This window comes from Terrapene carolina, unplaced genomic scaffold, assembly GCF_002925995.2.
Source record: "Terrapene carolina triunguis isolate 2854851 unplaced genomic scaffold, T_m_triunguis-2.0 Scaffold102, whole genome shotgun sequence".
NCBI lineage: Eukaryota > Metazoa > Chordata > Testudines > Emydidae > Terrapene > Terrapene triunguis.
Window position 1 is genome coordinate 4,767,084 of NW_020664453.1, and position 13,311 is coordinate 4,780,394.

The 13,311-nt window shown below is 40.8% G+C and overlaps 1 protein-coding gene across 1 annotated transcript in view; it reads left to right on the forward strand.

Annotated features, from left to right (window-relative positions):
• The window catches only part of LOC113406514 (thioredoxin domain-containing protein 12-like), a 17,328-nt gene extending 5,755 nt beyond the window's left edge, over window positions 1-11,573 (forward strand). Inside the window, exons 3-7 of the mRNA XM_026651771.1 lie at window positions 7,816-7,868; window positions 8,581-8,654; window positions 9,254-9,323; window positions 9,415-9,498; window positions 11,491-11,573. Of these exons, the coding sequence (XP_026507556.1) occupies window positions 7,816-7,868; window positions 8,581-8,654; window positions 9,254-9,323; window positions 9,415-9,498; window positions 11,491-11,570 (361 nt within the window). The 3' untranslated portion in view covers window positions 11,571-11,573. The remainder of the gene's footprint in view (window positions 1-7,815; window positions 7,869-8,580; window positions 8,655-9,253; window positions 9,324-9,414; window positions 9,499-11,490) is intronic.
• Window positions 11,574-13,311: the final 1,738 nt, after the last annotated feature.

Genomic DNA, 13,311 nt, shown 5'->3' on the forward strand with positions numbered 1-13,311 from the left:
GGGGGGCGCTGAGCGGGGAGGAGCGGCCGGTGCACGTGGTGGCGGAGGCGGTGGGGGGCCGCGCGGCGCTGCGGGCCGAGGTGGAGCGGCGGCTGAGCCGGCGGGACGTGGTGATCGTCGACGCGGGGAACGAGCTGAAGAGCTTCCGCTACGAGCTCTACTGCGTGACCAAGCATGCGGGCACGCCGCATTGCCTGCTGCACTGCGCGGGCGGCGCCCCGCACCCGTCCGCGGGCCCCTTCGAGACCCCGGACTCGCGCAACCGCTGGGACCGGCCCCTCTTCACCGTGCACGGGCAGGAGCCGCTGCCGCTGGCCGAGATCCGCGCCGCCCTCTTCGAGAGCAGGCCGCCCCCGCCCAACCAGTCCACCCGCTCGCAGCCCCTGCAGTCCGCCGGCTTCCTCCACCAGCTGGACCGGGTCACCCAGGAAGTGCTGGCTGCCGTGCTGGCTGCCCAGAGGAGCGGGGCCCAGCCTGGGGAGCTGATCCAGGTGGCTGGGGCCAGCGAGGGGCTGGTGCTGAACCGACCCCTGGGCATGGCTGAGCTGAGTCGGCTCCGCAGACAGTTCATCAGCTACACCAAAATGCACCCCAGTGAGGAGAACCTGCCCCAGCTGGCCAACATGTTCCTGCAGTACCTGAGCCGCAGCATCCAGTGACCCCTGTAGTCTCCCCAGTCCAGCGTCTGAACAGGAGGGCTGGCTAATGGGGTCCAGTCGCTGGGAGCCTCCACACACCCCAGTATAAGAGTCTATGCCAATGGGAACTTGGCTCTCCCTAGTCATTGTTCTCCAGTGCCTGGACCAGGAATTTGTGCTGATAGACAGGAGGAGGGCCCTGCATTAGCCATCATCAGAGCAAGAGTATCCAGCCAGAGTGGGTATGGGGAACCAGCTGCGGTGGTCCACGATATCTGCTAACAGGAGTTGTGGGTGTTCACACACATCACTCCACCCCCAGTAGCAGCCTCAGCATCTGAGTAGGAATGCCTAATAAGGGCAGCTACAGGCAGCTAGCCATCAAATCCTCAAGCATCCAAAAAGTCTACTAATGGGGGTTATGGAGAGCCAAACCCCACTAACCATATGGTCTCTGCAGTGTCCAAAGAGGAATGCTACAGGAGAGCTGAGCTCTCATGCTGCTGCAGCATCTTAAGGAAGGACAATCTTTCGTCTGGGTTTTTTCTAAATAAGGCAAGGATAAGATGGATACATCAAACTGTACAAAGGAGGCCTTGCTGCTCCAGGATTGGGACTTACAGCCTTTTTAAAAACTGCTGGTGTTTTCAAAAGTTTTTCTGAACCCAGGAAATTGGTCTTCTAAGTTTGGACAGTGGAAATATGCTTACTTAATGAACTCAAATGTCTGGTTGTTTTTTGAAATCCTGTGGCTGGGATGGAATGAAATAAAAATATTAAATTTACTTTCAAAACAATTATTTCAGCAACTTTCTGTAGCTTCCTTTCCAAAGTCATTAGTAGATCCTGGGCTAATTACACTAATTGTTCAGTTAACAGTAGGTGTTCTCACAATGAGGATGATCTGAATTGTACTTTGTTATTACAGTATCTGCTCTGATTGCGTACAGCCCTTGGCACTCTTTTTATATGCCTTATCTAAGAGATTCTATGGAGAGTTAGTGCATGGCAAGTGGGGTGTAAATCTACATTCTGTAGCGTACTTCCCAGTAACTGCATGCACCTCCTACTGTGCACTAAAATTTCCCTAGTGCTCTGTGAACAGTAGTAGGTCAAAGCACACTAGGTAATTTTTAGTGAGCACCAGCATGGGCCACACATGTAGTGCATGATATACTAGAGCGCTGTAGATTTATACCCCAGCTTGCCATGCACTAATTCCCCTTTATAGACATCCCTGCTTCCTACCTCAGCTTTGGATCCTGTCCTTCTATTTAACCCTAATCTTAGTATGAACCCTGTCACTGCATATACATACCTGCTTCTCTTTGCCTTTTGAGGAAGGCTTCCCTCCCTATTAAACATTCATTTCTTTGTCTGGAATGATGGGATAAAGTGGAGGGGTCACTTGAGTGAGTACAAAAGTCCATATGCTCTGACTGCTTAATAATATCTACCAGTCAGTACATGGATTTGTATATTGTGAGATTGAAAAATGACTATAGTTGCTATGTAAAGAGACCTCACTTTGCCCTCTTTGGGAAGTTAAATTGAAAAGAATAAAAGCTGGGAAACGTGTGGTCAAAAGCGATAAAACATTTCTGAGATCTGACTTGCTGAGAATTGTATTTTAGTAATTATAAACCTTTCAATTTAAAATTTGTGTAGAAAATCTTGCCCTTGATAGTAGTGTGGTACTAGACCAGGTGCTGGCTGGCTGGACTGTGTTCCCTTATTAAATGGGAATCATTGATACTGTTAACTTCAGTATATCTTTTGGATAAATCTATCGCCCTACTGCTGAAGAAAATTAAAGGGTAAAATCATGCTGGGCTACATGAAAGAAATCAGTGGAGGTGTAACGTTCTGTTTTCTCAACATCCCTTAGTCTGTTTGATGTTCTAATATTAGTTTGGGCAGGAAAATGTGTGCCCATGTTCTGTATATGCTACAGAGAAGCAGCATCTATGCTGATAATATATTTCTGTGGTTAAAATTGGAATTGACCATATATGCTTCTCTTAGCACAATTTCCCCCCTTTCTTGGTACTCAGGACTATAATTTGTTATAACTGGAAGGACGCTTCCATTCATACCTCTCATTCTTTTCTATAAATTTAGGTAATTCAGTGCCATCATCCACTGCAAGGTTGAACAATATAATGTAAGGAACAATCTAGTTTCAACTGAATCAAGCATTAGCTCTACCACCACTGCCTTCAGAAGACTTTTACAGTTTAATAAGCTTAATTGGCAAAAATCCCATGCTACACTCCTCTAACATCCTGGCTCCTTGCCTGCATCTATTGTGTGCTTTCTCTGGTGCCAGATTACCTTCCGTGTTCTCCATGTATCAGCTGTCCCTGCAAAGATACTATTACTTTTTACATGGGGGTATTTCTTGCCCCATATCCCTATGGCTGCAGCAGCCTCTGGCCCAGTGAAGGGGTTTGGGATCTTATCTTACTAAAGGTGTGTGGCCATTGTGATGTGGCTTTAAAAAGCCTCCTGTTACATTTTTCCTTTTACATGCCACTCTCTTGTTAGAAAAAGACTATAAGTTGTAAAGAGAGACTGTCAAGTCAAAAAAAAAATCTTAGAGGTGTGAGGTGGAAAAAAACCTTAATGTATCACCTCTCTGCTAATGCAAGCTTGTTCTCTGCAGAGCATTTTGTGTTTTGTCCTGTCTTCAAGTATCCCAACTGATGGCGTGCACTACTTCCTTTTAAGAGATTATTTCCACAGGTTAATGTATCTAAGGGCTGGTCCACACTAACCCCCCACTTCGAACTAAGATACGCAACTTCAGCTACGTTATTCACGTAGCTGAAGTCGAACTATCTTAGTTCGAACTTACCGCGGGTCCACACGTGGCAGGCAGGCTCCCCCGTCGACTCCGCGTACTCCTCTCGCGGAGCAGGAGTACCGGCGTCGATGGCAAGCACTTCCGGGATCGATTTATCGCGTCTAGACAAGACGCGATAAATCGATCCCAGAAGATGGATTGCTTACCGCCGGACCCGGAGGTAAGTATAGACGTACCCCAACTGATGGAGTTTTTCCCCCCCTGATATTCAGATAAATTTTCCTTTTCTTCATCAGATTATTCCTAGTTATAATCCCATACTTGCTTAGTTTTTCTTGTATGCAAACAAGATCTGGCTAACCCTATACAGCTGATTGACTTGCATGACTTTTTTTTAACAGTTTTTATAATATTCCCCTGCAGTTTTAACAGGTCAAAGGTTATAGCATTGTGCTGTTTGCATGAAAACCTGAAAGTGATTATAAATAAAAGTGAAACTCACTATAGATATGAAAGTATATCATCCAAACCGAGATACCTGCAGCAAATGAACAACACGAGTGAAATCTTGGCCCTGACTGAAGTAATGAACAGTAAATTCATCTTCTGAAATTCTTACTTTTAACGTAAGATGTCAAAAAATGCTATGTAAAATTTGTTTAAAAAATTTGACTCCACCTTATAGTGACCCCCCTCGTACATTTTTCCATAAAATTTTGTTTTCAAGAAAACAAAGGCGGTATTTACTTTTATTTTCACTAGCCAGTAAACTTACCTCCATTAAAGCTGTTTTGGACTACCATGATTCATATTTAATTAAAAACTTCATTCAGTGTAACTTACTCTTGTTACCCATCACAATCTGTGTGTAGATTGACATTTGTAGCGGCCCTTTCCTATGTTCTGCACAGCATGATTTGAAATATACATAACTAGAAATCTAGTTACTACATCAGGCATGCTCCTTCCCTAAGGCTAACACTTTCAGGTTCTGTCTAGAATGGCTTCATATTCCTATATCCAAAACACCTTAAAAATAAAAAAAACTTGGTGACTTAAAATGCAATATTTTAAGGTAAAGGGAAGTCAAGGCTTAGATGATGTACAAACCTTGGGGGAAATATTGTTTGGCTGTGTATTTTCCAAAAAACTAGTTTATTGAAATAATCCATTCCAATTAAATCACATGTTGTTTATCAATTCTACCTGTAATTCTGCTGTTTTCTGATCATGTGTTAAAATGTATTTCTGAATTAGCAGTATGTTAGACCAGGTCAATTTCATACTTCCCAAACTGGAGAAAATAAAGACATAAACCCCCCAAAGTCTACCCTAGAGACAGCAGCTTTCTAGCGCGGATGAATCTTGCTTTGTGGAAAGTGCTATATAACTGTGAGATGTTAGTGAAGAAGTAGGAGTCCTTTCTAGGACAAGATTTTAGAAGAACTTGTTTGCTTAGAGTTAATATATGAACAGGTATTATCTCTGTATACAGAATTAGTAGGACCTGTACTGAAACCCTGTGTCCACTCTTTGAAAAGGGTTCAGAAAAGACCTATGAGCCCACATCCTACAGCTCTCCACACTTCCTCCTCAAGTGGGGCCCAAGATACTTTTGGTGATTCCCAATGTGCTTCATAGAAAGGAACATGAAAATCAACACAGTGGTTTATGGAATGCTTCTGATGGAAGATTGCTGCTTCATCAGAAAGTCTAGAACAGGGGTAGGCAACCTATGGCACGTGTGCCGAAGGCGGCATGCAAGCTGATTTTCAGTGGCACTCAAACTGCCCGGGTCCTGGCCACCGGTCCGGGGGGCTCTGCATTTTAATTTAATTTTAAATGAAGCTTCTTAAAGATTTTTAAAACCTTATTTACTTTACATACAACAATAGTTTAGTTATATATTATAGACTTATAGAAAGAGACCTTCTAAAAACATTAAAATATATTACTGGCACGCGAAACCTTAAATAAGAGTGAATAAATGAAGACTCGGCACATCACTTCTGAAAGGTTGCCAACCCCTGGTCTAGAGAAAGGGAATGGGAGTGGGCTCATGAAATTATCTTTTGATAACCTTTTGCCAGAAGCTGAGACTGGACAACTTGATAATTGCGCTGTTCTGTTCATTACCTCTGAAGCATCTGGCACCAGCTGTTGTTGGAAGACAAGATACTTGGTTAGATGGACCATTGGTCTGACCCAGTATGGCCGTTCTTATGTTCTTAACATTCTGTTACCACGACCTCATTCCTGTTATAGTACAGCATAGATTTTTAGTGTCTGACAGGGTGAATAGCTGCCGTGTAACTATACCAATAGCCATCATTACCACTTAGAGAATGAGATTGATGGCTGAAGACCAGAACAATCAGCTTATTCATTAATTTTTAACTGCTTCATATTTTTTTTTTTTTTTTTGTAACTGTTGGCAGTAAACAGAGTTTGCCATCTGTGTTTACTGAATTCCGGGATTTCCTACCACTGGTAGCAGAAACAGTGAGAGTCTTAGCGAAGACCGGGCTCCAGGTGGCTGTTGGCATAGTAAGCACTGTGTCTGCTAGCCTTGCTCAGAGCAGAGCTATGAGACACGATGGTTAAATGTGCTATATGCATGCCAATTATTACCTAGCTATAAATGTGAACATTACATTTAAAATGTAGCATGTGTTATGTCTGTTTTGCTCAGGGCAGTTTACTGTAGTGCTCCTGCCGGCCCTACCAGGTGACTTCCAGAAACTGGGAAACGTTAGGAAAAATTCCTAGTGCACTCAAGGTCCTTCTGTCTAATTGCCTAACACAGATTGAATTTAATGCAAAGGAGGTTAGAGAATTTGAACGTTGGAAAAGTTGTTGGATGGCTGTGACATACCCCGGGGCTACAACCTGGAACTGTCGGACCACTGTGCCCCCTTAACTCTCCTCCCTCGGCTGACTTACAGTGCCGTTGTAGTGACAAGTAGCAAACCCCTTCAGGTGCTGTGATCACTCAGCCAACAGCATGCAGAGACATACCCAACTAAATTGCATGAATGCTCTCGAAGCTACTCATGAATTATACAGAAATGGAGACACCAGCAAATCCCTCAGCTCCCAAGTCTTGCACCCCAGAAATATACCGCCTTAACTGCTCGAGACCTTCTCTTGAACAATGCAAACTCATTAATTAGTTCACTACTTCGTCGAAGGATAATGGATGTGCCCCAGCCTTTGTAATCTGAGCAGATTCCCCAAGTACTTCAAACAAATTTACTGGTAAGGATAAAACATTAAAATAAGTTTATTAACTACAAAAAATAGATTATATGTGTTAGGCATAGAGGTCAATGTTGGTTACATAAGAAATTAAAAGAAAACTACAGTCTAAATTCTACACTTTATCAGACTAAACAAGATTTGAATCAAGCAGTTTTTCTGACCCCACTGGATGTTCCAGGCAGTTTACAGTTCTTAATCACAGGCTGAATTCTCTTCTCAGCCTGCCAATCTCCCCAGTTCAAAGCCTTTGTCTTCCAAACAATCTTCCAGATGTTGAATAGGGGGAGGAGAAAAGTCCAGTGGTGATGTCATTGACCCTCATTTATACTTTCTGTCCAGGTGCTAGAAAGATCCTTGCAGGGAAGTGGGGGTTAGCCCCATTGTGTACATGCCCTCTCTGAGGAGTCACTGGGAAAATGGATTCTTCTTAATGGGCCATCAACACGTGTGACTGATCCTGATGTAAATCTGTTTTGTCTTGCATCTGATGAAGTGGGTTCTAGCCCATGAAAGCTTGTGCCCAAATAAATTTGTTAGTCTCAAAGGTGCCACAAGGACTCATCGTTGTTTTTGCTGATACAGGCTACCAATCTGAAACCTATCTTGTCAGTGTTAGTTGCTCCTCTGTTGCCAATGAACGTCTAGTTGTGGGCGTTTCCCAGACTCAACATATTTCAGTAACACACACACACAGCAAAACTTCATAACTTCAGATACAATGGTAACACACATAATTCAACGGAATAGTAATGTTCAACCAATCATAACTTCTCAAATGATACCTCACAAGGCATACTTTGTACAAAATATAATCATATCACAGTGGTGAATATGGGGGTTCCAGATTCCTATTTTGACTTACAGAGTGTCACAATGGCATTTTATTGAATTATTTGGTGCTGATGTTTATAACTTGGGAAGACTTTAGCAAGGAAACAAAGCTTTGGAAGCACAATAGAATCAGTTTACATCTATGACTTTTTCCAGTAGCTAGGGCCTTCTTTAAAAGTTTAAATTACTGGAAAGTGCATTTTCAGAGTTTCATTGAGGAATGCAGTCTTGTTAAGTGCCTTAGAATTGATGTCAGTTGTGCTTTGTTTTTTTCTAAAGTGGTTTGCCTCTAATGATTATCATCCACAAGTCCTGGTGTGGAGCCTGCAAAGGTATGTGAATTTAATTCTAGAGCACTTTAAAATCCTTAATGGAAGGTTTCTTTATACAAGTCAATTATTATTTACATTTGAAGCATAGCATGTGTTATATTTGCTTTTTGCTCAGAACAGTATAGTAGTGCACAAATAGAAATCTTCAATGCAATAAATTAATAGCTGTCCAAATCCATGCTATAATTTTATTGTTGTTGTTTTTTTAAAAAGACACACACCAAATGGGAGGTACCTTCCATTTCTATTGAAGGCCTAATCCTTGGTATGGAAAATTATAAAAGTTTGAAAGAACAGTAAACCTGCATATTCCAAACTGGTCTTTCTCAGTGGATGGTTAGATTTTCGTCTTGTTCAGTGATATGATGGAACTGGCTAACCATAATGACATAGGTCTACAAATTTAGGTGAGGTGGATTGGGTGGTTTAGGTGACATTGCTTCTGTATGATTGGTTCAAAAATTACCCATGTGACTATTTTTGGCCAGTATTCATCATCTGACTGATCACTGAGGATTGGGCTGGTTAGCTTTCACTCTGGGTTATGGGTTCAGTAATTTGAGACAAAGATTTGGTTACTTACTATTCAGTGACAAGCACCTAACCTCTAGAAGAAGGGATGGAGTGGTGATTTTGCTGTAGGTCTGAATGATGTTGGTTTTTTTCTTACAGTTTTCTCTTCTCTCCCCCCCTCCCTTCTTTTTCTTCTTAGCTTTAAAGCCAAAATTTGCTGAATCCAAGGAGATCTCCGAACTTGCCCATAATTTTATTATGGTAAACCTTGAGGTAGGCTTCCCTACAGTTTATGTCCATGCTACTGTTTTGTAACTGAGCATTTGTCCCTTATTTCTTATAATTATTTATTTCTCCTGACTTCATCCCTTCCTAACTAAATTCTTAGCATTATTGAATAGATACAAAGTATTGACTGATACAACTGACTGTTTAAAAAATAAAACCTTTACTGTATTGTTATGTGGTTTTATTCATGCAGCTGATTCTCTTCCATTTTATTTTTAACAATCTGTACATTGTACTATTCCCCAATAATAAGAAAGGAAATTGCTTTTCTATACACATTTATTACCTATAAAACATTCCAGTACCAAAATAGTGAGTCCATTTAATGTAAATTGGTGAAAATATTTGATTTAATTTTACAAATTATCTTTACAACTGTTACTTGTTGGGTGACCTTTTTCCTTTGTTGGCAAAAGTAGAGGCTTTTGCAGTCATTTATCTTCTTTTCAAGCTGTTCATGTTCATTAAAACTACCATTTTATAACAGCCATTGGAAGAAAATAGCTTTAAAGTAAATGTTGCATTTTGTTAGATCCCTTGCTTAGAAAGCAGAATGTTGTCTTACGTCTGTCTTGCAACCCTAGGATGAAGAAGAGCCAAAGGATGAAACTTTTAGCCCTGATGGTGGTTATATTCCCAGAATCCTTTTCATGGGTAAGGCATGCTCACTATTGTTACAGCCTCTTATAGGACTACTTTGTCATCCTCACCACTTACACATTTTAATCACTTTCTCGTTTCACAGATCCCAGTGGGAAGGTCCATCCAGAGATTATAAATGAGAAAGGAAACCCAAGCTACAAATATTTCTACATCAATGCTGATCAAGGTACGTGAGAATGAGCTCTAAATTTGAATTGAGTGGGAGTGCATTGCAGGTATGTCATAGGAATGGCAGCTAATGCAAGCTTGGTTTTTGAGTGGAGGTAACCTATAGTTCACAGCACAGCTGGAAGCTGTTACAAATAAGGCGAATGAATGGCTTTTTTGCACCTTGTGGGTGGATGCATAGATCTCTATTACAGAATCATGACGTGAAATAAAAGCATTTCTCGTTATTTAAAATTCAGCCTTTGATGTTACATATCCGTCTGTGACTTCTGATGTAAATGTGGACACTTCTCCGTTTGTGTACTTTCCCTTTTCACACAACTGCAAGAGGACAACCTCATTTAAGAAGAATTAATTGACCTTATGTTTTCTATCTCTTCATTAAAGTATCTAAATAGCCATTAGGACCAGGTGCTAGCTGTGAGCAATGTGGCCCTGTTATGTGTGATATAAGCTGGTTAATTAACAACGCTCTGTTCTCAAATCAAGAAATGTCTAATTGTGAATCTCTTGGGCCCTGTCTACGCTATGGAAACTTTTTTCAAAAATATCTTGCCAGCCCAACTCTATCAGTATCAGCAGCCTTCAGAGCCCTAGTATAGACCAGTTGCTGCTAGTATTTTAAGAACCATGTCATCTAACCATGTTAAGAGCGGATCTGATTGATTACAGCTGTGCCAGTCTACATTATGACTCCCAAGACTGCTAACACCAGCGGAGATGATCTGGTGGGAGATTGTAGACACGGCCCTAAAATAATCAGTTGGGAAGAGTAGCCATTCTGTTCTTTGGAGGGTGATGAAGAGGAATAACAAGGAAAAAAAAAAAAAAAAGACCTCTCTAAGGGTTTGCCAGACCTATAGTCCATTACATTAGCATCATACCTGATCTTGAGGAAAACTAAGCCCCACTCATAGAATGCACTTAGCTCTTCATGCAATTTACTGGTACATTGCAAACAGTGGTGTGTTGGTTGTCTTGGAGACTGAATCACAGCAGCATGTAGAGCAGTGCAGGCTTCCCCATGCCGGCCCACTTGTTTACCTCAACCCTGGAGAGGCCACCTGCCTATGAGAGAATAGTTCAGGTTCACTGCTCAGCCTTGCTGTTGAGAGAGCCAACAAGGCCGAGAGCTGTGACAGTGTATTTTGTGCATGGTAAAGCAGAGGGAATCTTTCTAATGATATTCTGAATTAAAAAACCTCAATTCCTCTTAATTGTTCTGGTAGAGATTTTTCAATGGCGCCTGAGAGAAGCAGGCACGAAACTGCCATTGAAGTAACAAACCACAGCAGAATCACTTAGGAATGCTGATGGGAATAGATGCAGGAAAAGCTTTGCTCTGTTATATTAAAGGTGACCCATAAAAGAGAAAAATAGATTTCTGTTGAATTTTGCAGCTGTGACATTTTAAAAGAACAAAACAAAACAAAAACACTCTCAGCCTTCATACAAGATTATTTTTTTTAATTTATCTTTTACCTTAGACATATCAGGAATGTCAAAACTTGTCTTCCTTGGTAATACTGGAGAGGGTTTTAGAGATGCGGATTGTTAGGGGAGTGTTGAACTTTAAATACAGATACCCAAGTGTATCTCAGCCATTTAAGTTGTGAGCAAAAAAGTGGTTAAAAATCACTTCCTTCTCAAATTATCAGGTTTCATGTGCCTATTATCTGATGTCATAATCCTGCTAGTTCTTCCTTTGTCCATAGAGTCAGCCAACAAAAATAGGGTAGATGAGGCATGAACTTACAAATGGTATGGGAAAGGGGAGGGTGGGAGATATTTAACGCTTCTTTATACATCATATAGAGGCCAAAAAGAGCATAACCCTCACTTTTTTCTTTTGCAGGCTACTTCCAAGGGGTTTATTCTTTAAAATTGCACCATTGGTTGATAAAAATACTTTTCATTATACACTTCCTTACTTGATCCATATCATGTGTAGTAATGATCCAGCTGATATTCTATGTATTTAATTTGACAGTTGTCCAAGGAATGAAGGAAGCCCAAGAGAAGCTGACAGGGGATGCTTTCAAACAAAAACATCTTGGAGATGAATTATAATATATATATATATTGAACATTCCTTTTCCATCACCCTGAAGCTCTGAAAGGATAAATGATTCTTTTTTTTTCTTTTAAACCATTAAACATACCAAGAAATGTAGCTGTACTGGAAGGACGTAATTCTTCTCTCAGTAACTTGGAAGGTTAAACACTATCTGATTTTTCACACACCTCCATCAAATACAGTGTTATCTTCTCCTCCCCGTCTAGTTTACACTTCAGTGCTTATTGACAGCTGATGTACATGCATACACAACCTCATCTTGAATGGATACATCAGATCTGTCCATGTAAACAATGACCACTAGTATCCAGAGGCCTAGATCTTACCCTCTTCTTAAGAGGAATGATTTTTACATTTTCAAATAGCCAACACTTGTTCTCCAATCAGTGCTTGCTCCCCCACATTTGACTGACATTAAGTCATCCTTTTGATTTCAGTGGGGATACTCATGAGTAGGAGATGTGAGTCAAGCCTGCTGTATTTTGAAAAGCCAAAAAAAATCAAATCAATAATTCTGCCATGAACACTAACATAAATAGTTATTTTCATTAATATCTAAGAGTAGCATGTGGATTAGTCACTCTGAACATTCTTTTTCTTGTAGGAACTCTTTGTGACTTGACTTTATTTGCATTCAGGTTGAAACTCCACCTATCTCTTGTATGTTCATCTTTCAATTGTTTTATTAAGGGAAGTTAGATTATATTGAAGCATTATGGGGTTCTCCCCCTTTTTTGCGGAATGTTTTTGGAGAATGTCTTGCCATCACATTGTACTGTATTTTTGTACTATGGTGAAAAATAAAAATGAAAACTTTTTAAGAATAACATGCGTGGTGAGGTTTTTTGGGGGAATGGAGTAATTTTCCATTCTTTTTAGGAATTGGGGGACTTAAATATGTTTAAACTGTAGTAGTGCTGATGTTGAATGTCACAGATTAAAAAGACACTTACTTTCTTATGAAAAATGACAATCGCTGCTGCTTTTCAGTGGTTGAAACAGGCCTATTTTCTCAACATTATCATCCAGCCACTGTTATGCTGTTTAAAATAAGTCAGGAACAGAAAAGTACCAAGCAATTACCTATAGGAACTGAAAAGAAAATGATTTTTAATATATCCTAAAAATATATCACTTACCCATAAGAACGGCCATACTGGGTCAGACCAAAGGTCCATCTAGCCCAGTATCCTGTCTTCTGACAATGGCCAATTGCCAGGTGCCCCGAAGGAAATGAACAGAATAGGTAATCATCAAGTGATCCATCCCCTGTCGCTCATACCCAGCTTCTGGCAAACAGCAGCTAGGGACACCATCCCTGCCTATCCTGGCTAATAACCATTGATGGACCTATCCTCCATGAATTTATCTAGTTCCTTTTTGAACCCTGTTATAATCTTGGCCTTCACAACATCCTCTGGCAAAGAGTTCCACAGGTTGACACTGCGTCGTGTGAAGAAAGACTTCCTTTTGTTTGTTTTAAACCTGCTGCCTATTAATTTCATTAATTACCCTAGTTCTTGTGATATAAGGAGTAAATAACACTTCCTTATTTACTTTCTCAACAGCAGTCATGATTTTATAGACCTCTATCATATCCCACCTTAGTTGTCTTTTTCTTTTTCCCAAGCTGAAAAGTCCCAGTCTTACTAATCTCTCCTCATACGGAAGTTGTTCCATACCCCTAATCATTTTTGCTGCCCTTTTCCGAACCTTTTCCAATTCCAATATATC